The sequence below is a fragment of the Adiantum capillus-veneris genome, chromosome 18, assembly GCF_014529385.1.
Source record: "Adiantum capillus-veneris isolate H3 chromosome 18, ASM1452938v2, whole genome shotgun sequence".
NCBI classification, from domain to species: Eukaryota; Viridiplantae; Streptophyta; class Polypodiopsida; order Polypodiales; family Pteridaceae; genus Adiantum; species Adiantum capillus-veneris.
In genome coordinates, this window is record NC_140948.1 from 125,873,827 (window position 1) to 125,899,117 (window position 25,291).

The following is a 25,291-nucleotide window of genomic DNA, read 5'->3' on the forward strand; positions in this document are numbered from 1 at the left end:
TTTGGAACCAAGCAAAGCTGAAAGGAATATGTACATTCGAAGGGATCACCTGCATATGGCTTTACTTGCTTGTAGTAGGGGTATTAGTCTTTGCTTTTGCTTTTACAACTATTGATGGAGGGTTTCTAGGTGTTATTTTAGGGATTATTGGCATTGATTTAGGGTTTTCCTTTGGCTTATGTGGGTCATTAAGATAGAGTGAGACAATAAAAAAAGAAACATGCACTTTCTTTTATGGCTTTGGATTGCAAATTGTTTGAAGGGTTGTTGATGTAGCAGATGAAGAAGCACATTCAAATATCATTGCAAATAGTGTCACCACACAAGTCAATTATGACTTTGCAGTCTTTTTACACACCAAAGATACACCTATTATCTCTGTCCTTGATGAGCTGATGACGCTTTGTTGCAACACATACCAACGACCTCATTGGTTGCGTATTGCCTGTTGGGCTTTCTAGGGATGTACTTAACTGAGGTACTTTGCTGTCATGGTTAATTGAGTTATTTCATTGCAGATACTTTCATTGCAATAAGCTTGCTCACTTGCAATGGCTTACATCAGAGTACAATTACTCGAGAATAAAAAGTATAGCGCTTGTCTGACTAACTCCATAGATCCTCAGGTCCTGGGTTATTTACAAGGTCTCTATGACAAGTACAAAATCACCATCTTGCCTTCAACTTGTCTTTACACGTTCAATCAACATCTCTTTACAACAATGTTACACTTGATGCCTTCTGATAACAAGCACTACAAGCAAGTACTTTAATTTGGCCGGATTCTCAATAGCTCGATATCAAATATAAGGGTGCCAAGGGTGGACCCCTCTCCATTAGCCAAACGGGTCGGATTGAAAATCGTTGTGTACAGCCTCTGTCTATCAAATACCTGCACACAACACAATGTAAGCTTTACCCAAAAAAAAAAAAAAAACAGGTGGACTATCATTGACTCTAGCATACAGCTTACTAAATGATGTCACCAGTCATAGAATTTGATCTCGCTCTTGCCAGGAACAACAACGAATGGTCTCAATGTCTAATGCACTCTATAGCTATGTCTATGGAGGTTATATCCCCTCCTATGCTCGGAATTTGAAAAGATGCATACAAAGAAAACGACGAGATAATTTAGCAGGATAACGCCACCCCAAATTCATAAAAACATTGCAAGAAACTTACTTATAACTGAATAGCTTTCACCTGTGATCACAGTGCAAGTTTCAAAATTGTGACAGCACTTCATACAAAGGAGACACAAAAGAAGAAAATGGCATAGCTAATGAACATAAGCACATTTCTAGTGTGATGGCTTCCTACTGAGATAATCAACACAAGTTTTTTTTTAAAAAAACACGCACACAATTTTTCATCATGGAAAGATGAAGAGGCTGCAGCATACAGAACATCTCTTGCACAATGCCTTCACAAACAATCACATGCAAAGACGTGACACAAAAGTTTCAGCCATTTTTACACCTTAATGTAAAGCATGGTATAGAAACATACATTGGGAGGAATAGGTCCCTGCATTGTGTTCTGGTACCCTTGAGAAGGAGGAATTATAACACGGCGAACACCACCTTCTTTCATTGATTGTACAGCTTTGTCAAGCCCTTCGATGACCTACATCTCCAATCACACGACAGAGCCAAACATGTAAGACCCATAGCTGTCCTTAATGAAAAAAAGAGCATTTCTGTTGCTTTACATACTGGGGTGATAATTCATCTCCAGAAGACTTCCATTGAAGGTTTGTATGGTATAAACAGACATTTAGGTATTGAAAAATGTCGGTACAGCCTGTACATGGCTCTCTTACGTGAGTGTTGGGTTGCAGTATGCACATGAGCCAAGCAGGGTGGTCTCGTATGGTCTTGTACGTTTTGTACACGTACGACGATGTGCGGTACTAAACAAACTAAAAAAAATTATGATGTACGATGACGTTATGTACGTTCAAAATATTAAAGAAAACAAATAATTCTTAAGCCTAAGGCTTAGGCCTTAAAGAAACTTGACATTTAGACAGATTACAATTATGAGAGCTTGAGAGGGAGAGACCCAAGGGAGAGATAATGGAGAGCTTGTCACTTGAGACTCGAAAGCTTCAATGGGAGCTTGAGGGGGAGAAACCCAAGGGAGAGAAGGAGAGCTTGAGCCTTGTCACTTGAGAGCTTCAATGGGAGCACATGGATGATGAGAGCATTGAGAGGCTAGAGCTTGTAGCTTGTAAGTTGTGTTGAGAACAAGGTGGAGGAGTTGCTTAAATAGATTATAGGAAGAGGAAGAGCATGGGAGAGGGAGAGCATGGGACATTATGGATGTGAGAGGGAGAGCATGGCAATAGGCATTGGTACATGCCACATGATTGCAAACATGCTCCAAAACGGCTCCCTAAACGCCAACTAACGCGTGCAAAAACTGCCGCCAACGGTCATAAACGGCTACATTTTTCGATCGTACTAAACGTACTAAACGTACGGAACGGAACGGGTCCGACCGAACGGTACTAGACGTCCCGTACGTCGAACGAAAACTACCCTGGAGCCGAGGAATTTCTCTTTTCATTCCATAGCCTTCAGAGGTGGATCCTGTGGTGAATCCCTGTGTCTAAATACCTGTCTGACTAGAGGCACCTCCATATGCCTTTGGCGTCTTCTTCTCTTCTTCTTTGCTTCTCTCCTCCTAGCTCTATCAGCCTGTGTCCCTCTAGATCCCGATGATACCTCATGTCTCTCCTATCTCTGCTCTCAACGCTCTATCCTCCTAGCATGAATGTACCCTACCACGTTCAGGAGAAGCACGTGGTATCCGTGCTGAAGAAGAGTAAGCCTGTAAGGTCGACTTTGTGATGAATCTGAGTGTCTATAAACATGTATGACTAGAGGCAACTCCGTCTGCCTCTAGCGCCGCCCTTCTCTTCTTCTTTGCTTCTCTCTTCCTAGCTCTATCAGCTTCTGTCCTCCTAGATCCCGATGACACCTCATGTCTCTCCTATCTCTGCTCTCAACCCTCTATCCTCCTAGCATCAATGTACCCTAACAGGTTCAGGAGAAGCACGTGGTATCCGTGCCAAAGAAGAGCAAGCCTGCAGAGGTGGACCTTATGATGAATCCCTGTGTCTATATACATGTATGACTAGAGGCACCTTCGTCTACCTCTACCACCTCCTTCTCTTCTTCTTTGCCTCTCTCCTCCTACCTCTCTTAGCCTATGTCCTCCTGGATCCCGATATACCTTGTCACCAGCGTGTGACTACTATCTATCCTTTTTGTTGATTTCTTTCTTATTATCTATCTACTTTCACTTTTTGGAAACACCCCTCGGGAAATCTAATTGCCCTGCATTGCATAGCTAGTGTGGAACTGTCCAGAGGGAGTCCAGGCCTGAGGGCAAGAGAGCACTAAGGTTGGACAAGGACTATGGTTAGCCAAAGTGGGGTCATTGACTAGCCAAAGTGGAATCCTTTGCTACAGAGGCTACATTTCAGTTCTGGATGTGGCCGCAATGTACAAAGAGGGTCGGATGACCTAGAAAGATACAATGGCAGCATCTCCTAAAATTTAGGGAACTGCTATTTTGGGACCTGAAAATGTGTTTGCGTCATTACCTCCGGAATGACAAGGGGAACATTTTCTTACTCTACCGTGAAGTCAACTGGGCAACCGGTTGGGAGATTTTTAGGCGGCAACCCCGAAACGGGAAAATGCTTGTAAATGTGCCAAGTGGCACCTTCTGGTGCACTTTCCTCATGCAACAAGAAGTGGCGCTGAATTTTAAGCTGGGAGAGGCTCATTTTCAGATTTTGTCACAGGTTAAAAGCTATGGAGTGCTTGCTTTCCCTCTTATGCACAGTGCGGTGCCAAGAGTGATGCCCTGCACGCTACGCACTGCCCTCTCTCTCCCCTTTGGCAGTATGTTATGCCCCACTAGTGGGCTCTTCATTTGACCAATGTACAGTTGTGTCGATTCATGCGCGATTGCCGAGGCAAGAGCCTCTTGCACAGGTGCTGGATTAGCTAGCGGCTAATCCCCCGCAGGTACAGGTGATTCGGAGAGGTTTCACGCTCGAAATCTCGTCCGATTCAAAGGGCAAGTAGCCCTACAGGTGCGGGAGCTCGAGGACTTGCGACGGATGCGACCGGCACGCGAAACGGAGCCCGAAACAGTAAATTACAGCCTGCTGTGTATTTTTGCAGGTTTAGCGTTTTGGTCCTAAACGGACCCTAATACCCCCAGGAGGTTTGGGGACGCAAGGGAACCGCTATACAAGTGATCTGGCGCATTTTCGGGGCTGAAAACAGAGAATTCAGTGTGCTGCAGATTCTCGCCAGGTTTTGCAAAGTGCCCGTACGCGTCGGGAAAGTCAGTCAATGCATGGGAATACTGATTGTGAAGGGTCCTAGTACAGTTATGCTGCCGAAATCGGGCCGGAACAGTTGAAATTCAGCCAAGTGTGTGCGGGGCAGCTTGTAGGGATCCACAGCGTTCATTCCCTCTTTTGAATAATAAAGAAATACCGAAAGGGGCGCCTAAGTTAGGGGCCAATCTGGTGTCGGTCTACTCATACAGGTGCAATCTAGCAGCCTGTATCCCTCTCCCCTTTGTTGTGTCTTGAAAGTACAGGTAAAGTGGACGACAAATTAAATGGGTGAAAGCTGAATCAAGGTTTAAAGTAAAGTCTACCGCCCTTTTTGGATTGAACAGGCCGGTTTCATGGTTCCATCGACGGGATTAAATCACTTTTTCCCATAGAAGTGAGCCTTGGTCAGTTTAGGCTTGAAGACAGAGGGGATCATAGACCAGACACAGGGAATTGCAATTATGGCTGACAGACCAGATGATGTGACTGAAGAGGTTTCCTCTTCACAGGGTCAACAGACACATGAAGTGGGTGAGTCCTCAAGACCACCACAGACGGATGATGATATATTTAGGACCCAATTGGCTACTGTTGTGGCTATGTTCACACAAGTAATGCAAAATCCGAGGTTTTTAGCCTTTCTGCAACCTCCTGTTCCGTCTCAGCAAGTTGGGTCACTGGATCATATTCAAAAGCCTCTTAAGGCTCAAGCACAGGTGATTCATACTGCACAGTCAATGGAAACACCTGTACACTTGACGGAGAACATGCAGTCTCCACAACCTGTGCCTAAGGTGCAAGAACAGGTGGCTGAGATGCCAGTCTTTCAAGCTGTACCAGTTCAGCCCGCCACGTCTCAGCAACCTATAGCTGGTTCTAATGGGCAGGGAAGCAACCTACAGGCTATGCAACAAGTCTTCCCACCACCTTCAGTACACCCTGGCTATTTTGGGGGTGGATCGGTATTCCAGAGCATGGCTAGTCATGCACCTGGAAATCAATTTTACACGCCAGGAACAGTGTTCGGGAGTGCTCAAACGATGATGCCTAACCCCATGTATGGTGTCACAGGCATGCTACCAGGGTTTCAAAGCACTCAGGGCCAATTTGGGATGCCACAAGCAAATTTTGGTATGGCTTGAATTACAAATCAGCAGCCAAATATGGCATTTCCAGGTCAAGTTAATAGCGGCCAAGGAACACAGATGAACCCTAATAGTGTTCCCATGTTTCAGTCACTTCCATATGACAATTTAACGCCGCTGGAGAGGCCAACTCCGTACAAAGAAGGTGGCAAAGGTGTGTCATTCACGACCTTTACAGGGTTTGATGACAGGAAGAAGGCTCTCTCATTCCTCCAGCAGTTTGACAAGGCCTATGCAGGGGGAAACTTTACAGAGGCTTCAAAGGTCCGCAAGGCAACCACTTTCTTGACACGGAATGCGGGACAATGGTGGACAACTTTATTGCTTCAAGGGCAAGCTCCATCCACATGGATTTATTTCAAGCAGATTTTTGCAGCAGCATGGTTATCTGATGACTTTGAAGCAGATGTCATGACAGAATGGCACCAGCTTAATGCTGCTACTTGCAAGAATCTGGATGACTACAATTGGAAGTTTTGGAAAGCTCTACTTCCAGTAACTTCCTATAGGTTTGTGCCATTGACAGAACAGATTGAAAAATACTGTTGTGGTCTACCTAAAGGATTGAGAAAGTACTGTACGAAGACCAAAGTCACTACTTTGACACAGCTCATCAAGGTAGCAAACACTGGCAATGGTTTGCTCAAGGGAGAAGATTGTGAATTCAATACTGGCGTCAAGGAAGGATCATCAGCCAAGAAAAATTCAGCGAAGAAGTATGTTTCCAAGGAGGTTCCTAAAGTGACTCAGGAGCCAGCCAACGCAGGGAAAGGCAAAGCTTCGGCTAAATCAAAAAAAGGACCAACGAAGAAATGGAAAAAACGTTTTCCTCGCAAGTCTGAAGAGCAAAAGAAGGTCCTGAGGACAGAGAACAAATGCTTTAATTGTGAGCAGCCCGGCCACATTGCTTACAATTGTCCTACAAAGAAAAGGCCAGCTGATTCTGAAGACAAGGAGGACACGAAAGGAAAGAAGCCCATGGCTGGTCTAGTGCCAGATATGGTGGGCGACAAGCCAAATTCAGATGCAAGTGAGCTTTGCAAAGCATGGGGAAAGGTCAGGGATCAAACAGTGCTTATCTTCTTTGATCCAGGTGCCAAAGCCAACTTCATTTCCCCAGAATTGGCTTCAAAGTTGGGAATCAGACCTGAAGAGATGGGGTATACAGCAGAGGCGGGTTTGGCATGTCCTGCCATACAGAGGCTGTGACACCCATCATTGGAAAGTTGCGTCTACATATCCAGTCCTATGTAGATGCTGAAGAATTTTACATCATGCCACTGGACGGATGTGATGTGTTGTTAGGTATTCCTTGGTTGTTTCGTGTACAGGGAATCATGGATTCCTACAACAAAAAGATCACTGTACAGAGCAGGGGAAAGACTCACATTCTGGATGTAAAGATTAAAGGGGAGTCTATTCCCACTGTATCAGCTTCTGCTATTACTTCTGTAATGAAGAAGCATCTTTCTGCGTACTTGGTTTTTGCACGTGAAGTGTCAGATTGTGATGAATCAAATTTATCTGTGCTAGATAAAGAAAGGTCAATGTTTTTACAACAGTATAGTGACTGTTTTTCCTATTCATTACCGTCTCAATTACCGCCAGAGAGACCCGAGGACCATGCGATAGATTTGGTGCCAGGCAGTAGCCCACCAAATAAGCCTCCGTACAGGGTTAGTGCGGCTCAGCAGAAAGAGATAATGGGCCAAGTACAGGAGCTGTTAGAAAAGGGGCTGATTCAGCCCAATTCATCTCCATTCTGTTCTCCAGTATTGTTGGTGCAGAAAAAGGATGGCTCATGGCGTATGTGCATCGACTACCGTGCACTGAACAAGAATACCATCAAGAATAGGTTCCCTATACCGAGAATTGATGATATTATGGACAAATTAGAAGGAGCAGCTATGTTTAGCAGGATAGATCTAAAGAGTGGGTACCATCAGATCCGCATTAGATCAGAGGATGTGCACAAGATTGCTTTTAGAACGACGTTTGGCCTTTACGAATTTTTAGTGATGCCCTTTGGTCTCACAAATGCTCCTGCTACGTTCAATAGGATGATGGACAGAATTTTCCGTCCACACCAGCAGTTTGTTGGTACATTCTTTGATGATATGATAGTCTACTCAAAGAATGAAGAGGAGCATAGGCATCACTTGGCCATTGTGTTCAAAGAGCTACGCAGTCATAGGTTGCTCATCAATGCAAAGAAAAGTGAGTTTTTCCTGGAAGAGATTCACTTTCTGGGACACATTGTCTCAAAGGATGGTGTCAGAATGGATCCAGCAAAAGTTGAAGCGATCAAGTCATGGCCAAATTTGAAGACGGTGCATGATGTCCGAAGCTTCTTGGGACTATGCTCCTATTACAGAAGGTTTATTCGAAATTTCGTTGAGATTGCTTCACCTTTACATGCTCTTCAAAAGAAGACAATCACCTTTAGATAGACACCGAAAGAGATTTCAGCTTTTAATCTCTTAAAGGAAAAGATGACTTCAGATCCAGTCATTGTGTTGCCAGATCTTAGGAAGTCATTTGTGGTCCAGTGTGATGCCTGTGATAGTAGCATTGGTGCAGTGCTAATGCAAGATGGCAGGGTAGTAGCCTATGAGAGCAGAATTTTGCAAGGGCCAGATGATCTAAAGCAATCAACAGTGGCAATTCACAACGGAAATGCCCATGCTTGGTGCTCATACTTTCATGTGCTCTTCCGGATACTGTGTCATGCCAAGGAAGAGACATGGAATGTGACTTCCTTACATACATACTTTTCAGCTTTTCAAGAAAAATCCGCATACAACCGTGCTCATTCATGAGTGGAACGTGCTCAACATACAATATGTCATGCCTAGTAAAAGGGATCACATAAAGACGCTGACTAAAATACAGGAAACGATCACGAATAAAACACTTGAACAAAGCGTGCGTATCAATCATGCGAACACATAATACTTCCTTTGAGGGTTCTTTGGACTTAGGCTCGAGAGCCAAGATCCGTTTTTCCTGAGTGATCGAATCGTCGTGTGGGGGTTCTTCGGACCTCGACTCGAAAGCCAAGATCGGGTCTTCGTGATTGATCAAATCTACAATGAGGTTAGCTTCACTAGAAAAAGCATCCACTAACACATCATCCTTGCGAACAATCACATCTTCTTCATGCAACTCATCATGCTTGTGAGAAATCACATCTTGATCATGCAAATCACCATGCTTGTCTTTGTCATCCAAATCATCATGCTTGTCATTTAAATCATCATGCAAATCATTGTGCTTATCATTGTCAATCAAATCATCATCATGCTTCACACAATCATGCAAATCTTGTGTATCAAGCTTTGGAGAAGAAGAGACTGAGAGGGTCTCCTTTTACCGATTCTCTTGCATCTGTGCCTAGACTTGAGAAAAGAGTCGCAAGAACTCTTGCATGCTTGCTTTGTTCTCACGAACAAATTCTGCTTCTCTTTCTTTGGCTTCCAAGCGTGCTTGCTCGCTCTCACGCACTATGGCTGCCATTCTTTCTTGGTACTTACTCTCGATGGCTACCATCGTTTCTTCGTGGTCATGCTCTATTTCTGCTTTTCGTTCTGCATCTCTTGCTTTGTCTTCTAACTTCTTATCCATCATCCTCTTGTCGAAAGCCTCCATAGGAGTTAGTGCAATCCTTGTCGTAGATGGGGAAGGGTCAGAAAAACCTCTTGGTGGGGAAAATTCTTCTTCGCCTCTCTCATGCTCATCACCTCCAAGCGAAGTATCCATTCCGCTTCGAGTGATGACCATTCTGCAATCGTGGGTTCTTGTGGGTTCTTGTGGGTTCTTAAGTTCACGAGGAACTTGGGTTCTTGCGGGTCTTGAGTTCTTGAGGTTCTTGAGGTTTTCTTTCGCTTGCAAACCGTGTTTGAGAAGGATCTTCTCTTCACCCGAGTTCTACTCTTTTCCGTGGGCGCATCCCTTGGCGGCCTTGCGCTCACACCAAGGTTTCTTTTTCCCACTTCACGTCGATTGGCCGGCCGCTAAGTGCACGGTCCGCTCTCAATGAGTGAAAAGAGACACAAGGGGAGGCTGGACAAGCCCTTCTTTCTTGGGATTCCTGTCACTCTTCAACAAAACACGATTAGGAATCGACACGCCCAAGCGAACTTGGGTTCGTGCAACCTCAACAAGCAAAAAAAAATTCTTGTGGTTCTTTCCGTGAGTGAAACAGAACACTGCCAAAGCTCTCATACCAATGTTAGGTGCAGCGGAATGATTGTTTTGGCTGCGTTTTTATGGCTGAAAATGGGGGTTCTTCTGCATCCAACTAGAGCTGAATTGTCTGCTTCTAATGCCTACTGAAAACGTTGTACATCTGCTGTCGCTAAGGCTGAAAACCAAAACGCTGAGGCTGATGTGTGGTTGCTGATGAAATCCAAAAACGCTAATGGCTGAAATTGTAAACGCTGGCAAAATCTGGGACTTGCTGGCGATCATGGGGAATCTGCAAACGCTAAGGGGTAGGGGTCGTTTGCGGGTAGGAAATGCTGAAAACGCCAGGCTGGTGGTGGAGGCTGGCGATGGCAAATCAAAACGCCGAGGCTGAAGTCTATGACGAGGTTAGGGAACCAAAAACGCCAAGGTTACTGCTGGGGTTCTGCTGAGAAGGTGCTTGTTGAGCATGTGCTCCTGCTGCCTCTTCTGCCAGAAAGTGCTAACTTGGGTTTGTTTATATATTAACTTAGCAAAATTGCCCTACCTACTTTTGTTGGAAAGTCACTTAAGAATAATAAGTGAAAAATACCAAAAATAGGGAAAATAGACTAAATGCATTGGAAAATTCCCCTGACTGAATCTGATGGATTCTGAAGGGAATACTGATGATCATGCTGTGTGCAACCAGAGGATATGCATCTACACTAAGTGACTGGGCATGCACGGTCTACGAAGAGACTCACAAAAGTGCCACATCACTGCTAAATCTAAACTGACTTGACTGAACTGAACCCTGGTCATGCTGTAGCTTGTCCACGGACACATAGGATTGGATGTGTCACGTGACACTGAGCTTGAGATGGGAACCCAGCCCAAGCTTGAGATGCTTGTCGTGCTTGCTGACTAAGGTGCTTGAGTTTCTTCTCGTGCTTGATGATAAAGGTGCTTGAGGTGCTTGTCATGTTTTATAACTAAGGTGCTTGAGGAGCTTCATGTGTCACGAGGACGTGGCAGTTATTAACCATGTCACAGAGATGTGGCAACTGCTAACCTTGGTTGTTGGTTTCTTTCCAATGGGGTTTATTTTATTTGTTTAAGACCCTCTTTTTGAAGTAGCAAACAGTCGGACATTGTATGGCCAATGTGAACGGTAGATTCACCCGCAGACGGGAAGGGGTCGGCACTGGAATTCGTATGGTAAGAGGATGTCTAGGCTCAGAGCAAGATCATATAGGTCCCCCCCGTCGCACTTAGCAAGTTGGTGGATACTAGGAAGTGAACTCAATTAAGGCGTAAAGTCAAGGTGGGACTACCGACCAAAAGTATCCGACAGTTGGGCCACATTGCATTTTTGGATGCGGTCCCAATGAGGATAGATGGTCAGAAGACCAGTGGGAGCCCAACGGAAGCATCTCCTAAAATTTAGGGAACTGCTATTTTGGGCCACGAAATGTGTTCGCGTCATTACCTTCGGTATGACTAGGGGAACACTTTACAACTCTGCCGCGAAGTCAACTGACGCACCAGTTGAGATATTTTTAGCAGGGAAAGCCCAAACTCGGAAACTGGGCGACGTGTCAGCTTGTGAGCGATTCTGCCACTCTGGGAGGCAAAAACGAGCTGCATATCAACAAAGGGGGCGCCATTTTCAGCCACAGGCGGATTGCAACATGTACAGAAGCTATGGAATGCTTACCTTGCCCTCTATGCACAGTATGGTGACCGGAGTGATGCCCCGCACGCTACATACTGCTCTCTTTCTCCCCTACGTGCAGTTATGTGATGCCCCACAAGAGGGCTACTCATTTGACTGATGTACAGTTGTGTGGGTTCATGCTTTTGTGCTGAGGCAAGAGCCTCCTTGAGCAGGAACAGGGGTAGCTAACTGCTGCTCCAAAGCAGGCACTGGTGAGGGTCATAACCTCACCGTACAGGTGCAAAATCAGCGCTGTGTATGCGCTGTAATTTGACTGTTTTTCAGCCATACAGTCGCCAGGATCATTGGGAATCGTGCCCCACTGGCAAAGGACAGTTAGGGGACTGTTTGGGGCTGAAAACAGGGCAAAAACCAGTAAATACAGCGTGCTGAATTTACTGTTTTTGGACAGGAATCAGAGGGTATACGACAGTGCAAGCGAGTTCCAGCAGGGGAATTGGTTTCGCGCAAGTTTTGGGGCTGTTATGCTGCCGAAATTTGGCCAAATCAAATGGTATCTAGGTGGATACACGTGAAGGATTCCCAGGACCTTACCTTGTAATTTACCCTCCTAAAGAATAAAGAAATACCGAAAGGGGCGCCAATTTTGGGGCCTACAGGTTGTCGGCGTCTGCTCGGAGCATTCTAGCTTCCGAGCCGTGTGTGTATTCAAGTGTTAACTCCCGTCGCAGGTTCTCTTTGTAAAGTGCTCTGTGTGTGTGTTTAAAGTAAAGAATTTCGGGTGAAAGCCAACGCCTACCGCCCTACGGGCCGGTTTCATGGTTCCATTGCCGGGATATCAATCACTTTTTCCTCAAAGAGTGAGCCGGGATTGTTCAGGGTAAAGACACACAGTGCAAGAACGCGGGGATTACACTATGGCCGACAAGGGGAAGGGAATTATGGAAGAGGGTTCCTCTCCAAAGGACAGGTAGGAGATTCCTATGGTTTTTGAGATTGGCGAGAGCTCACGGCCCTGTCAGTCTGTACCTCCTGTCAACGTGAATGTCTCTCCAGTAGTACAGGGCTTTATGACAGGGCAACTTGAGGATGATGCGTTTAAGACTCAGTTAGTTGCCGCGGTGAATGTCTTTTCGCAACTGGTGCAGAATCCGAGGTTTATGGAATTCTTACAAGCGCCACCAGTGCAACAGCAAAATAGGCAACCTACGCCGCGTACGGAGCTTGTTGAAGCTCAAGCCCAGGTACTTCATGAGGCGCAGGAGGAAAGGGAACACTCGAATGTTGCGGAGTCGGGGGCTCCAAAGCAGATTCCTCCCGTGCTTGAACAGGTGGCTAGAACGCCTATTCCACAGGTTATGCCAGTTCAGCCCGCCACCTTTCAGAGCCAGCATGCTGTCTTGAATGGACAGGGAGCTGGATACCAGGCTATGCACTCAGTTTTTCCACCACCCACGATACATCCTGGGTATTTCGGGGGTGGATCAGTGTTCCAAAGTATGGCTGGTTATGCGTCTGGAAGTCAGCCGTACATGCCAGGAACAGTGTTCGAGGGTATGCAAGGCATCATGCCAAACCCCATGTATGGTACTATCGGCATGCAGCAAGGTTTCCACGGCAACCAGGGCCAGTTTGGGGTGCCACAGGGTCATTTTGGCATGCCTGGTTTTTCTGGACAGCAGCCAGATATCGCACCTCTGACGCAAAATGTGAATGGCCAACACGTGCCGATCATGCCTAGTACAGTGCCCATGTTGTAGACCATTCCGTATGACAATTTGGGGGCACTAGAGAAGCCGAAGGCTTACAAAGAAGGTGGTGCAGCGGTAAAGTTCAGTACCTTCAGTGGTTTCGAGGACAAGACAAAGGCACTCACTTTCCTCCAGCAGTTTGATACAGCTTATGCGGGAGGGAATTTTACAGAGGCCTCGAAGGTCAGGAAAGCTGCCACTTTCTTAAAGGACAATGCGCTTACATGGTGGACGACATTGTTAATGCAAGGACAGGCACCCGCCACTTGGGTTTACTTCAAGCAAATGTTTGCATCTGCTTGGCTATCCAATGAATTTGAAGCCGATGTCTTGACAGATTGGCACCAGCTTACGGCAGCTTCGTGCAAGAGCTTGCTGGAGTACAATAGGAGGTTTTGTAAAGCATTACTCTCCGTGACCTCCTACAGATTTGTGCCATTGACAGAGCAGATAGAGAAGTATTGTTGTGGGCTGCCTAAAGGGCTTCGCGATTACTGTACAAAGAATAGAGTGGCTACCCTTACTCAGCTTATGGAAGTTGCGAACACTGGTCTTGCCCTGTTGAAAGGAGAGGACAGTGGATTTCCGAGCAGTGATAAAGGAGGGCAGCAAAAGAAAAATTCAGCGAAGAAGCCCTTTGTGAAGACGGCTCCTGATGCGTCACAGGGGTCAGAAAAGGCCACCAAGGACAAGGATTCAGCTGGGAATTCTGGAGCGCAGGCAAAGAAACAGAAAAGGAAGCCTTTTGTGCGCAAGTCGCTCGAGGAAAAGAAGGTCCTAATGGCTGAGAACAAATGCTTTATATGCGAGCAGCCTGGTCATATTTCTATCAATTGTCCACAAAGGAAAAGGCCAGCTGACTCAGAGGATAAAGAAGACCAGAAAGGCAAGAAGCCAAAACCCACGGCAGGTTTAGTGCCAGACATGGTGGGTGACAGGCCCAGCACAGATGCCAGTGAGTTATGCAGGGCATGGGGTAAAGTTAGGGATCAGACGGCACTCATCTTCTTTGATTCAGGTGCCAAAGCCAACTTTATCTCACCAGAGTTAGCTATGAAGCTCGGCATCAAAGCTGAAGAGATGGGGTACACCGCAGAGGCAGGGTTGGCATGTCCTGGCCACTCACAGTGTGTTACTCCCATCATTGGAAAACTGCGTCTGCATATTCAGTCGTATGTGGACACTGAAGAGTTTTACATCATGCCGCTGGAAGGTTGTGACGCCTTGTTGGGGATCCCGTGGATGTTCCGAGTGCATGGAGTCTTGGATGCCTACAACAAAAAGATCACTGTACAGCATAGGGGCAAAACTCACATCTTGGATGTAAAGCTTAAAGGAGAGTCAGTCCCTATTGTATCTGCTTCTGCTATCACTTCTGTAATAAAGAATCATCTTTCTGTGTACTTGATTTTTGCACGTGATGTCTCAGATAGTGATCAGTCAAATTTATCTGTGTTAGATAAAGAAAGGTCAGCATTTTTGCAAAAGTTTAGTGACTGTTTTTCTGATTCATTACCGTTGCAATTGCCGCCAGAGAGACCTGAGGACCATTGGATAGATTTGGTGCCAGGGTGTAGCCCACCAAATAGACCTCCCTACAGGGTTAGTGCGGCGCAGCAGAAAGAGATTATGGGCCAGGTTGAGGAGTTATTAGAGAAGGGGCTGATTCAACCTAGTTCTTCACCCTTTTGCTCCCCAGTGCTCCTAGTGCAGAAGAAGGATGGCTCATGGAGCATATGTATTGATTACCGTGCGTTGAATAAGAATACCATCAAGAATAGGTTTCCTATTCCTCGCATTGATGATATTCTCGATCGTTTAGAGGGTGCTGCAATTTTCAGCAGGATAGACCTGAAGAGTGGGTACCATCAGATTCGTATAAGCCCAGAGGATGTGCACAAGACTGCGTTTAGAACGACATTTGGTCTTTATGAGTTTCTAGTGATGCCGTTTGGGCTAACAAATGCTCCTGCCACGTTCAACAGAATGATGGACCGGATTTTCCGCTCGCATCAACAGTTTGTTGGAACATTCTTCGATGACATGATTGTGTATTCGAAGAATGAAGAGGAGCATAGGCGTCACTTGACCATTGTGTTCGAAGAGCTGCGCAGTCACAGGTTACTTGTCAATCCTAAGAAAAGTGAATTCTTCCTGGAAGAGATCCACTTTCTGGGCCACATAGTCTCAAAGGATGGTGTTAGAATGGATCCCGCAAAGGTCGAAGCTATCAAGACATGGCCAGGCTTGAAGACTGTGCACGATGTCAGAAGCTTCTTGGGATTGTGTTCCTACTATAGAAGGTTTATCAGAAATTTTGCCGAGATAGCATCGCCTCTTCACACATTGCAAAAGAAAGAGGTCACTTTCAGATGGACCCAAAAAGAGATTTCAGCTTTTAGTCTCTTAAAGGAAAAGTTGACTTCAGATCCAGTTATTGTTTTGCCAGATCTCAGGAAGTCATTTGTGGTCCAATGTGACGCGTGTGGCAGTAGCATCGGAGCAGTGCTAATGCAAGATGGACGGGTAGTAGCATATGAAAGCCGAATTTTGCAAGGGCCAGAGAGGACTATGCAAGTCTATGAGAAAGAACTCTTGGCCGTTATTCATGCGCTTTCTAGCTGGAAGCACTACCTCTTAGGTGCTGATTTTGTTGTCCAAACAGATCATCAGACCTTGCGATACTTCTTGACACAGTCAAAGTTATCCGAAAAGCATATGCGATGGGCAAACATTCTTTCCATGTTCCACTTCCAGATTATGCATGTGGAAGGCAAGAAGAATGTTGTGGCTGATGCGTTATCAAGAAAGCCACAAATTTCAGCTGTGTCAATTCCTTATCATCATGAGTTAGATGACATGAAGGAACAGTATACTGCTGATGAAGATTTTGCAAGGATCTTTGAACAGTTACAAGAGGGGCAACATCACAAGCACTACCTCCTCAGAGACGGTTTTATGATGATGCATGGCAGACTTTGAGTCACTAGGCCATTGCGACATAAGGTCATGGAAGAGAGTCATGTCCCACCGTATGCAGGGCATCGTGGCATTGATGCAACAATTAAAGCGGTAGAGACGTTCTTCTATTGGCCTACCTTGAGGAGAGATGTGGATGCCTTTGTGCGAGCATGCATAGTTTGCCAAAAGGTCAAGTTTGACAGGCAAAAGGCACCAGGGTTGTTACAACCACTGCCGATTCCGGATAAGCCATGGGAAAGCATTGCTATGGACTTTATCTTTGATCTTCCAAGGACGCCAACAGGGAATGATGGTATATGGACCATTATCTGCAGGTTCAGCAAGCAGGCCCATTTTATCCCTGTCAAGAAGAAGATAAAATCTGATCAGATGGCACGCTTGTTCATGTACAATGTGTTTAAGTACCATGGTATGCCACAATCGATTATCAGTGATCGTGATCCTCGCATGACCAGTTTGTTCTGGAGAGGATTGTTTGAGAACATGGGTACTACGCTCAAGTTCTCGTCTTCGTTTCATCCACAAACTGATGGACAGTCAGAAGAGGCCAATTCTACTGTCTTAGATCTGCTGAAATGCTATGTGTCAGATAATAAGGGCAAATGGGAACAGTATTTGCCTATGCTTGAGTATGCGTACAATAATACGGTGCATTCGTCTACTGGCAAAGCACCTTTTGAAATTGTTGAAGGCGGCAAAAAGGTTCCTCCCATTTTGCATACAAAGGACAAGATCTTTGAGGCAGATCGATATGTTGAGAACATGGATGAGATGTATAAGAAGATTAAAGTTGCCTTGGAGAAAACTCAGGCAAAACAGAAAAAGGCTACTGATCGTCACCGTCGTGAATTGTTACTATCACCTGGTGATTGGGTTCTCTTAAGGTTCGAAAAGGCAAGGTTAAAGAAGATGAAGGGCAAGGAACGGCTGTTTCCTAAGCTCAGCATGCGTTACTATGGGCCTTTTCAAGTGCTTGACAAGATCAACGATGTGGCTTACAGGCTGAAATTGCCTGATGCATGGAAGATTCATAATGCGTTTCACGTGAGTCTTCTAAGACCCTTCGTGGGTGATGTGCCAGAAGATATGCCAGTTGAGGATCAGCCAGAAGTTGAGGAACTTGATGAGATCCTGGTACCTGAGCAAGTTTTGGCACATAAGGACAGAAAAGTTAAAGGACAAGTTGCAAGACGCTATTTGGTGAAGTTCAAGAACTATCCGCCTATGGATGCAAAGTGGATGGAAGAGCATGAACTGTCAGAGTCACCAAATGTATTGCAGCTTTACCTTGAAGCCTTTGGGTTACAGCCTACTTATGCCCCAACCCAACGTGTGCAAAGGAGGGGTAATGATAGAGCTAGTACATCGAATGTACATATGAATTCAGTGCCATAGATAGAAATGGCAAAAGTATGAAGGCCTCATTAAGTCATTTGTATCTATGTATGTTACGACCTTTCTTGCGGATACATGCGATGATAAAAGAGTGTTGATAGCACAAGATCATCAGTGGCGTGTATTTATGGTATGCAATCGAGGACGTTTGCGATTTCAAGAGGGGGGTATGTCACGAGGACGTGGCAGTTATTAACCATGTCACAGAGATGTGGCAACTGCTAACCTTGGTTGTTGGTTTCTTTCCAATGGGGTTTATTTTATTTGTTTAAGACCCTCTTTTTGAAGTAGCAAACGGTCGGACATTGTATGGCCAATGTGAACGGTAGATTCACCCGCATACGGGAAGGGGTCGGCACTGGAATTCGTATGGTAAGAGGATGTCTAGGCTCAGAGCAAGATCATATAGGTCCCCCCCGTCGCACTTAGCAAGTTGGTGGATACTAGGAAGTGAACTCAATTAAGGCGTAAAGTCAAGGTGGGACTACCGACCAAAAGTATCCGACAGTTGGGCCACATTGCATTTTTGGATGCGGTCCCAATGAGGATAGATGGTCAGAAGACCAGTGGGAGCCCAACGGAAGCATCTCCTAAAATTTAGGGAACTCTTATTTTGGGCCACGAAATGTGTTCACGTCATTACCTTCGGTATGACTAGGGGAACACTTTACAACTCTGCCGCGAAGTCAACTGACGCACCGGTTGAGATATTTTTAGCAGGGAAAGCCCAAACTCGGAAACTGGGCGACGTGTCAGCTTGTGAGCGATTCTGCCACTCTGGGAGGCAAAAACGAGCTGCATATCAACAAAGGGGGCGCCATTTTCAGCCACAGGCGGATTGCAACACGTACAGAAGCTATGGAATGCTTACCTTGCCCTCTATGCACAGTATGGTGACCGGAGTGATGCCCCGCACGCTACATACTGCTCTCTTTCTCCCCTACGTGCAGTTATGTGATGCCCCACAAGAGGGCTACTCATTTGACTGATGTACAGTTGTGTGGGTTCATGCTTTTGTGCTGAGGCAAGAGCCTCCTTGAGCAGGAACAGGGGTAGCTAACTGCTGCTCCAAAGCAGGCACTGGTGAGGGTCATAACCTCACCGTACAGGTGCAAAATCAGCACTGTGTATGCGCTGTAATTTGACTGTTTTTCAGCCATACGATCGCCAGGATCATTGGGAATCGTGCCCCACTGGCAAAGGACAGTTAGGGGACTGTTTGGGGCTGAAAACAGGGCAAAAACCAGTAAATACAGCGTGCTGAATTTACTGTTTTTGGATAGGAATCAGAGGGTATACGACAGTGCAAGCGAGTTCCAGCAGGGGAATTGGTTTCGCGCAAGTTTTGGGGCTGTTATGCTGCCGAAATTTGGCCAAATCAAATGGTATCTAGGTGGATACACGTGAAGGATTCCCAGGACCTTACCTTGTAATTTACCCTCCTAAAGAATAAAGAAATACCGAAAGGGGCGCCAATTTTGGGGCCTACAGGTTGTCGGCGTCTGCTCGGAGCATTCTAGCTTCCGAGCCGTGTGTGTATTCAAGTGTTAACTCCCGTCGCAGGTTCTCTTTGTAAAGTGCTCTGTGTGTGTGTTTAAAGTAAAGAATTTCGGGTGAAAGCCAACGCCTACCGCCCTACGGGCCGGTTTCATCATGACTAAAGTGCTCAAGGGGAGAGGTGTTCCAAAGTCAACATGATCCCTACAAGAAGGTGGGCGAGCCCTAAAGCTAGGGGCATGAGAGAGAACACACATACACTCACACAAGGGAAGCCCAAGACCTAAGAGGCAACAAGGAAACATGTCAAGCACCTACACATGCTGCCCTCATGTAGTGCCTAAAGCCTATTGGTTGACCTCTAAAGGGGTCCGAAGAGAATTTAGTTTACTTAATTAATTGTTTAAACATTTTTCAAGCCCTCTCTCTGAAAGGGGAAAAGAGGACACTTGTCCAAATGCTACCATGGTTGATTCATATGTCTAATGAATGTGATTGGCTAGTCTAGAGAAGGTCCAATTAACTTCAAGCTTGAGCTAGCAAGAGGAGTCGATCCAAGCAAGGAGGGGGTAGCTTGACCATATACTCTCTCTCTTACATACACACACACACACACTCATTCTCATGGTGTGTTGAGCAAGAACTCCATCTCCTTCTCCAAGCTTGAGAAGTTGAGAGCCTACACCAACAACTCTTGGCTATGGAATGCAAATCCAACCAAGAGCAATGCTCCAAATTGCAAGCTTTCCATCTTCTTCATCTCTATTACTATGCTACTATGCTATGCTAAGCTACAAGAGTAATACAAGTGAGGAGATTATCTCTTTCTCGTAAGTTACTTATTCTTCCTCTTCCCTACCCTCATTCCCTGCTAGCTCTCTCCACCTTTGAGGTGTTTGAGGTCTTGGGATTGAGGCCAAGAACAAGTTAATGCTTTCATTTAGCAAATTATGGGCATAATTGTGGTGCATGAAGCTCTCTATCTTCATTGCACCAAGGTCTCAAGGAACAGAAAGCTTGTATTGTATCAAGTCTCTCTTTATGGGAGAAGCTATAATACAAAAGCCTTTTGGAGGGGGGACCGGCTCCACATAAATCCGGTCCTCAATTGTTGTCAAGTTCTCTAATTCTCTCTCTTGCAAAGTAATGTTATGCCAAGTTAATTAAGTATAATGGTTATGTTTCTATCTCGAGAAGTTCATTTACTTTGTTTAAGGATTTCTTCTTGTTGCAATAGACTAACCCGATAGTTTGGCTAATTTGGAGGTGAGCTACTTGGAATTAGATCAATACAATGATCTTCCGATCTCTCACGAGGTAATTTAGTTGGAAGGGTGTCAGTAAAACAATCTTTATATTGATTGATAAAAGTTAGCCAATCTTTATCTAAATTCGACAATACATTTTCAGCACTCATCTCTCTAACTTTGACAAAAGTCAAGTAAGCAAAAAAACACTTTACTATTTCTCTTTTGATAGTGATGTGGCAGACCATAGGAATAGGCCAATCACTAGTACTTGCATCTATATCTACTGCTGCTCTTTAAAGGAAAAGGACATTTTCTTGCTTACATAGTCCGAGATGGGATGGATTTCGTAATGCAAGGGCATACCCAAGATAACAGGCAACTAGGAAAGACTCTCGATCAGAGTACTTCCGATCTTCAAATTCAATCGTCCTTGGATAGGAGTGGAATTCGTATTCATGCCTTCAAAGGCTGATCCTAAACTGATTGGAGTTCCCAATCTCTCGGTAGAGAGACCAAGAGATTCTGAGGTATTCAATGAGATGAAGTTGTTGGTGGAGCCTGGATCTAACAGGATCAATACTCTTTGCCCATTCAAGTTGCCCCACCCTTTGAGTAGCTGTTTTTTTCCTTTCTCCTTCCTGGTGTTGGCTTGTACGCCAGGTACTAAATTTGATGCACGAGGAGGAGAATCTTTCTTAAGTTGTGGGCAATCTAGTTTCCTGTGGCCTTTCTCGCCACAATAGAAACATTTGCCCAGTTCCATGTACTCCTTTAACTGAGAGGGGGTGAGGAATTTACTTTTCTTTGCTCCCTCCGGCTTCTTTTCTGGGCCATTGGGTTGGCTGCTTTCAAGTGGGGGTTTCTGCCTAAGTAGTGAGAGCCTTCTACTAAGGTACTAAACTCTTGCTTATGAGGAGTTCCTTTCGAATGCAAGTTACCAGCTATCAGGGCGGACTGCATCATAATTTAAAGAGTGTTTCGGGGGTAAAGTTTCATACTTTTTGAAGTCATGGCTGGAGTCCCGCTTCAAACTTGCGCATCTTCTCTGCATCAAAAATTTTCATATAAGGAGTAACCTTAAGGAGGACCGCCCAGAATTTGTCGACATAGTCAGACAAAGCTCCGTGCTCTCTTTGGGAGGACCAATCTCATTCTTTTTTCACATCATCCGTAAAGTCGAGCGGAAGGGACTCAGCATAAAACTCCTTATTAAACTCCTCCCAATCTTTGGGTTTGCATTTCTCGAAAATTGTGGTAAGCCACTAGTTGCTAGATGTATCTTTCAAATACATGCTAACATGGCGTAGTTTTGAGCGCTCTGAAAATTACCTTCAACAAAGGCCACCTCGAATTGTCAAATAAAAGAAAGAGCCGTCATATTGATCCTCTTTCCATTATAACATTCGAATTTAACATCAAGCTTTGAACGTCTTCTTCTTCTTCATGCTGTCGAGAGGTTCCTACTATAGGGTCCCTCTAGGGCCGTGTTGGGGGTCTCTGAGGTATTCCCTGAGTTGGTACTGAGGGATTTTGAGGTGGCTCTTCCACTATCGTTGCTTTCCCGTTTTCAAGGGTCTTTAAGCACTTTTTGCACTTCTGGTTGAGCAAGAGCAACTTGCAATTCTGCCATTTGCTGCCTGAGCCGCTCAAGCTCTTCTGTTTGTCCTGCCATGATGGGTATTTTTTCTACCAAGGATCATCTCTCCTTAAGAAAGGAAACGAGAAGACCTTGCTCCGATACCACTGTCACAAAAACGGAAGCGTGCACTTAATACTTCCAAATTAATCAAGCTTTTCATATGAGATTCCATACATAAAGATAAAGAAGTAATGACGTAGAAGACAAACACAGCACTAGGGACTAGAAGATGGGAAGGACCCCCCTTGAAGGAGATTTCTTATTATTTTTGAACAATCACAAGAACATGAATCCGAAACAGCATACGCTGTTCATATCCTAGATACTATACTGTTGCAAAAAAATGCATAAACTCATAGGCCTATTGGCTGAAATTTCATACATGTAGCCGTGAATGGCTAATTCTGCTTTGCACTGAAATTTTCCTAAGCTGGAAATGCTTTTGATGTTATCTGCTAGCGTAGGGTGTACCCACACGAGTCCTCCTTAGCTAAATTCCGCACATGGAGTGTCAGATAGAGAAAGAAAATTCAACAATCACTTTTGGAAGCAAGTCTTCCAAACGTAGATACTACTTTTGTTACGAGTATGGCTGATCATCCGCTGTATGATGGTCAAAGAGAGAGTCAACCAAATTTAGAGGAAAAGTTACACTCTCATGTGGGTAAGAAACGATCCAACGGGGAGGAATATCTACCACATTTGGAGTTTGCTTACAACATTTGGCTACAAGTTTCACACCGTTCATAATGCTCCAAACATTCGGCTACAAGTTTAACACCATTCATATTGTTATATGGTTTTCAGCCTAGATTTCCTATGGGTGATATATGGTTTTCAACTAGATCTCCTTTGGCTATAGGGCTAGAGGAGGAGAAGATTCAGTCCATCAAGGACTTCCTTGAAGACATGAATGACATGATGTTGAAAACAGCAAAAGAACGCATCCGTAGTGTAAGCGATCATGCCAAGATATGTGCTACAAAAGGGGTAGACATGTCACCTTTGAAGAAGGTGAGATTGTTTTCTTAAGACTTCCTGCACAATCAAAAACCATGGAGACATGAAAGTGTGTTAAACTTTTCTAACGTTATTGTAGACCTTTTAAAATCCTTAAGAAGATTGGAGACGCAGTTTACAAACTTGAGTTGCCAGAGAACTCTCAAGTGCATCCGTTATTTCATGTTAGCAGGTTGAAGGAGTTCCTTCATCCACACGAGAATGTAGTTTCTCCTGAGCTCTTGGTGGAGCTCGTACAGCTACCCGTAGTTCCACATGAATCTGAAAAGATTTTTGGATCAAGGGAATGCCATACCAGGCACACAGCTTACAAAGAGATTCTAGTAAAGTGGAAGGACAAAAACAAGGATGCATCTACTTGAGAAAGTTGTAGCACTATTACCAAGAAATTTTCCCAGTTTCTTATTTTTGAGAACGAAAGCTCTTCTTCGAGGGGGGGTGGGGTGTAATGTTACGCAGCCAATAATGCTACCAAGAGGCCTATCCGGGCATTGAGCCCGCCCACCAGAGAGGTTCAAGGGTGAGGGCCCCTATGACGGAGTTCGTAAGCGGCCGCGGGCTAGTGTGGGCAAGCAAGCCACTACATATAGCCCAGCAACGAGAGCTTTCTCATCATTCCCTCCACACCTAGGTGGAGAGCCCGAGCCTTGTCCCTCCTACAGGACAAGCGTTAGTAGTCGACGCGTGTAGCCGGTACACTAACAAGAAGGAAGACCCTATAGAGGGACCCCCCTGCAACCTTTGTAGCGTTCATTCTCATATGCAATCATAGCCAGCATTTTGGGTAGGACCACTCCCTCCTCCTTTGTTCCAAAGCTCTCTCTCTCTCTCTCTCTCTCTCTCTCTCTCTCTCTCTCTCTCTCTCTCTCTCTCTCTCTCTCTCTCTCTCTCTCTCTCTCTCTCTCTCTCTCTCTCTCTCTCTCTCTCTCTCTCTCTCTCTCTGCGTACGCGGGCAGCAAGGCCTTTGGCTGTGGACGACGCATTGTGAGCAGGCAAGTAGGCAACCCCTCGCGCAAGGCAACAGATCGTGTAGGGGCTGCCGAGCACGTAGGGCAACAGACGCGCAGGGCTGTGGAGACGCAAAGGTAGCAGGTGCAGGTTTTCCGATAGCAGCCAGCAGGGTTGCGCCCTCTGCTTACAGGGTGTTCGCGTACAACGCAGGTCGCAGGCCAGTCCCACAGAGGGGGCTTATCAGAGCCGCGTGCTGACCCAGCTGGGGGCCGTGTGTATTTGTTTCCATTCAGGTGCAAAATCAGGAGCAGACCCCGCTGGGGGTGCGTCTCTTGTCTCTGGCAGGAGTATATGCGTTGCGCCCTGCGGGGTTGACTGTTTAGCCGTGAACTTTCCCAATCCAAGGGGCTGCGAACTGTATGTTTGGAAGGCTTGACAGGTTCAATGCAGGACAGCGGACGCAATGCCCTTCATCTTATTTTGCTCTATTGCTAATGTCTGCAGTGGGCTAAGGTTGTGAATTTACCCGCATCGGGTTGTGGATGCTCACTTGCTGCCAGGTTATTGCTGAGCCAAAGCAGTTTTTTTTTTTTTTTTTTTTTTTTTTTTTTTTTTTTTGCGGCGACCAAGGATGAGGAAACAGAACGATAAGCTTGACCCTTTAGAGGATGCAGTTCAAAAGTGCAAAGAAGAAATGACCGAAACAATTAACAAGATCAACCACAACTTATTGGGCACAATAAAAATGCTCGACGAACGCTTGTTGGCCCAAGAAAGCAAGATAGTTACACTGGGAGATCGTGTGACGGCCCAAGACGAAGAGATTGCATCACTCAAGTGGGAGCTCGCAGAGACACGATCACGAAATACACTTGAAGAGAGAGAATTGCAACCTTCAGTAATAGAAGAGCTAAACACAATCAAAGAGCAAGTGAGAGCCATCAAAGAGGGGGAAGAGCAGCACAAAGAAATGACGACCTCTTGGGTGGACATTATCACAAAGACTCAACAGAAGGCAGATGAGGCCGAGAAGTGGATTGAGGTTACCAAGAAAGGGAAAAGCAACGAAACAACTACGTCCACACCCACCATCATTAACCTGACACTTAAGAGGAGCAAAGAAGGCGTATGCGCTCTCTACATGTGAGGATTTGCGGTCTTAAAGACAAAGATAATGTGGACAAAGAGGTAAAAGAACTCATGGCTTTGATGGGGGTTCATGAGCCGATGCACTCAAGAGCTTGGAGAGTGGGCAACAAGAAAAATGGGAGCAAGGGGGAAACCTCGAAAGAAAGGGCACTCATCCTTCGTTTTCCCTCCATGGAAGCAAAGGACTTTTTGAAGAAGAGACCAACTCTTAAGAAAACGGGCATCTTCCTCGGGGATGACCTTACCCTCTCACAGATAGCTCATACGTAGGAGGTAAAGCCAGACATTAGAGCCGCAA

At 45.4% G+C, this 25,291-nt stretch overlaps 1 protein-coding gene across 3 annotated transcripts in view; it reads right to left on the reverse strand.

Annotated features, from left to right (window-relative positions):
* Nucleotides 1–280: 280 nt before the first annotated feature.
* The window catches only part of LOC147436370 (FKBP-like peptidyl-prolyl cis-trans isomerase family protein), a 66,800-nt gene continuing 41,789 nt past the window's right edge, over nucleotides 281–25,291 (reverse strand). For all 3 annotated transcript variants that reach the window (XM_086489287.1, XM_086489288.1, XM_086489286.1), the window contains 2 exons: nucleotides 1,513–1,629; nucleotides 281–892 (listed from right to left, as the gene is read on the reverse strand). In XM_086489287.1, coding sequence (XP_086345413.1) covers nucleotides 770–892; nucleotides 1,513–1,629 — 240 coding nt within the window. In that variant the 3' untranslated portion in view covers nucleotides 281–769. The remainder of the gene's footprint in view (nucleotides 893–1,512; nucleotides 1,630–25,291) is intronic.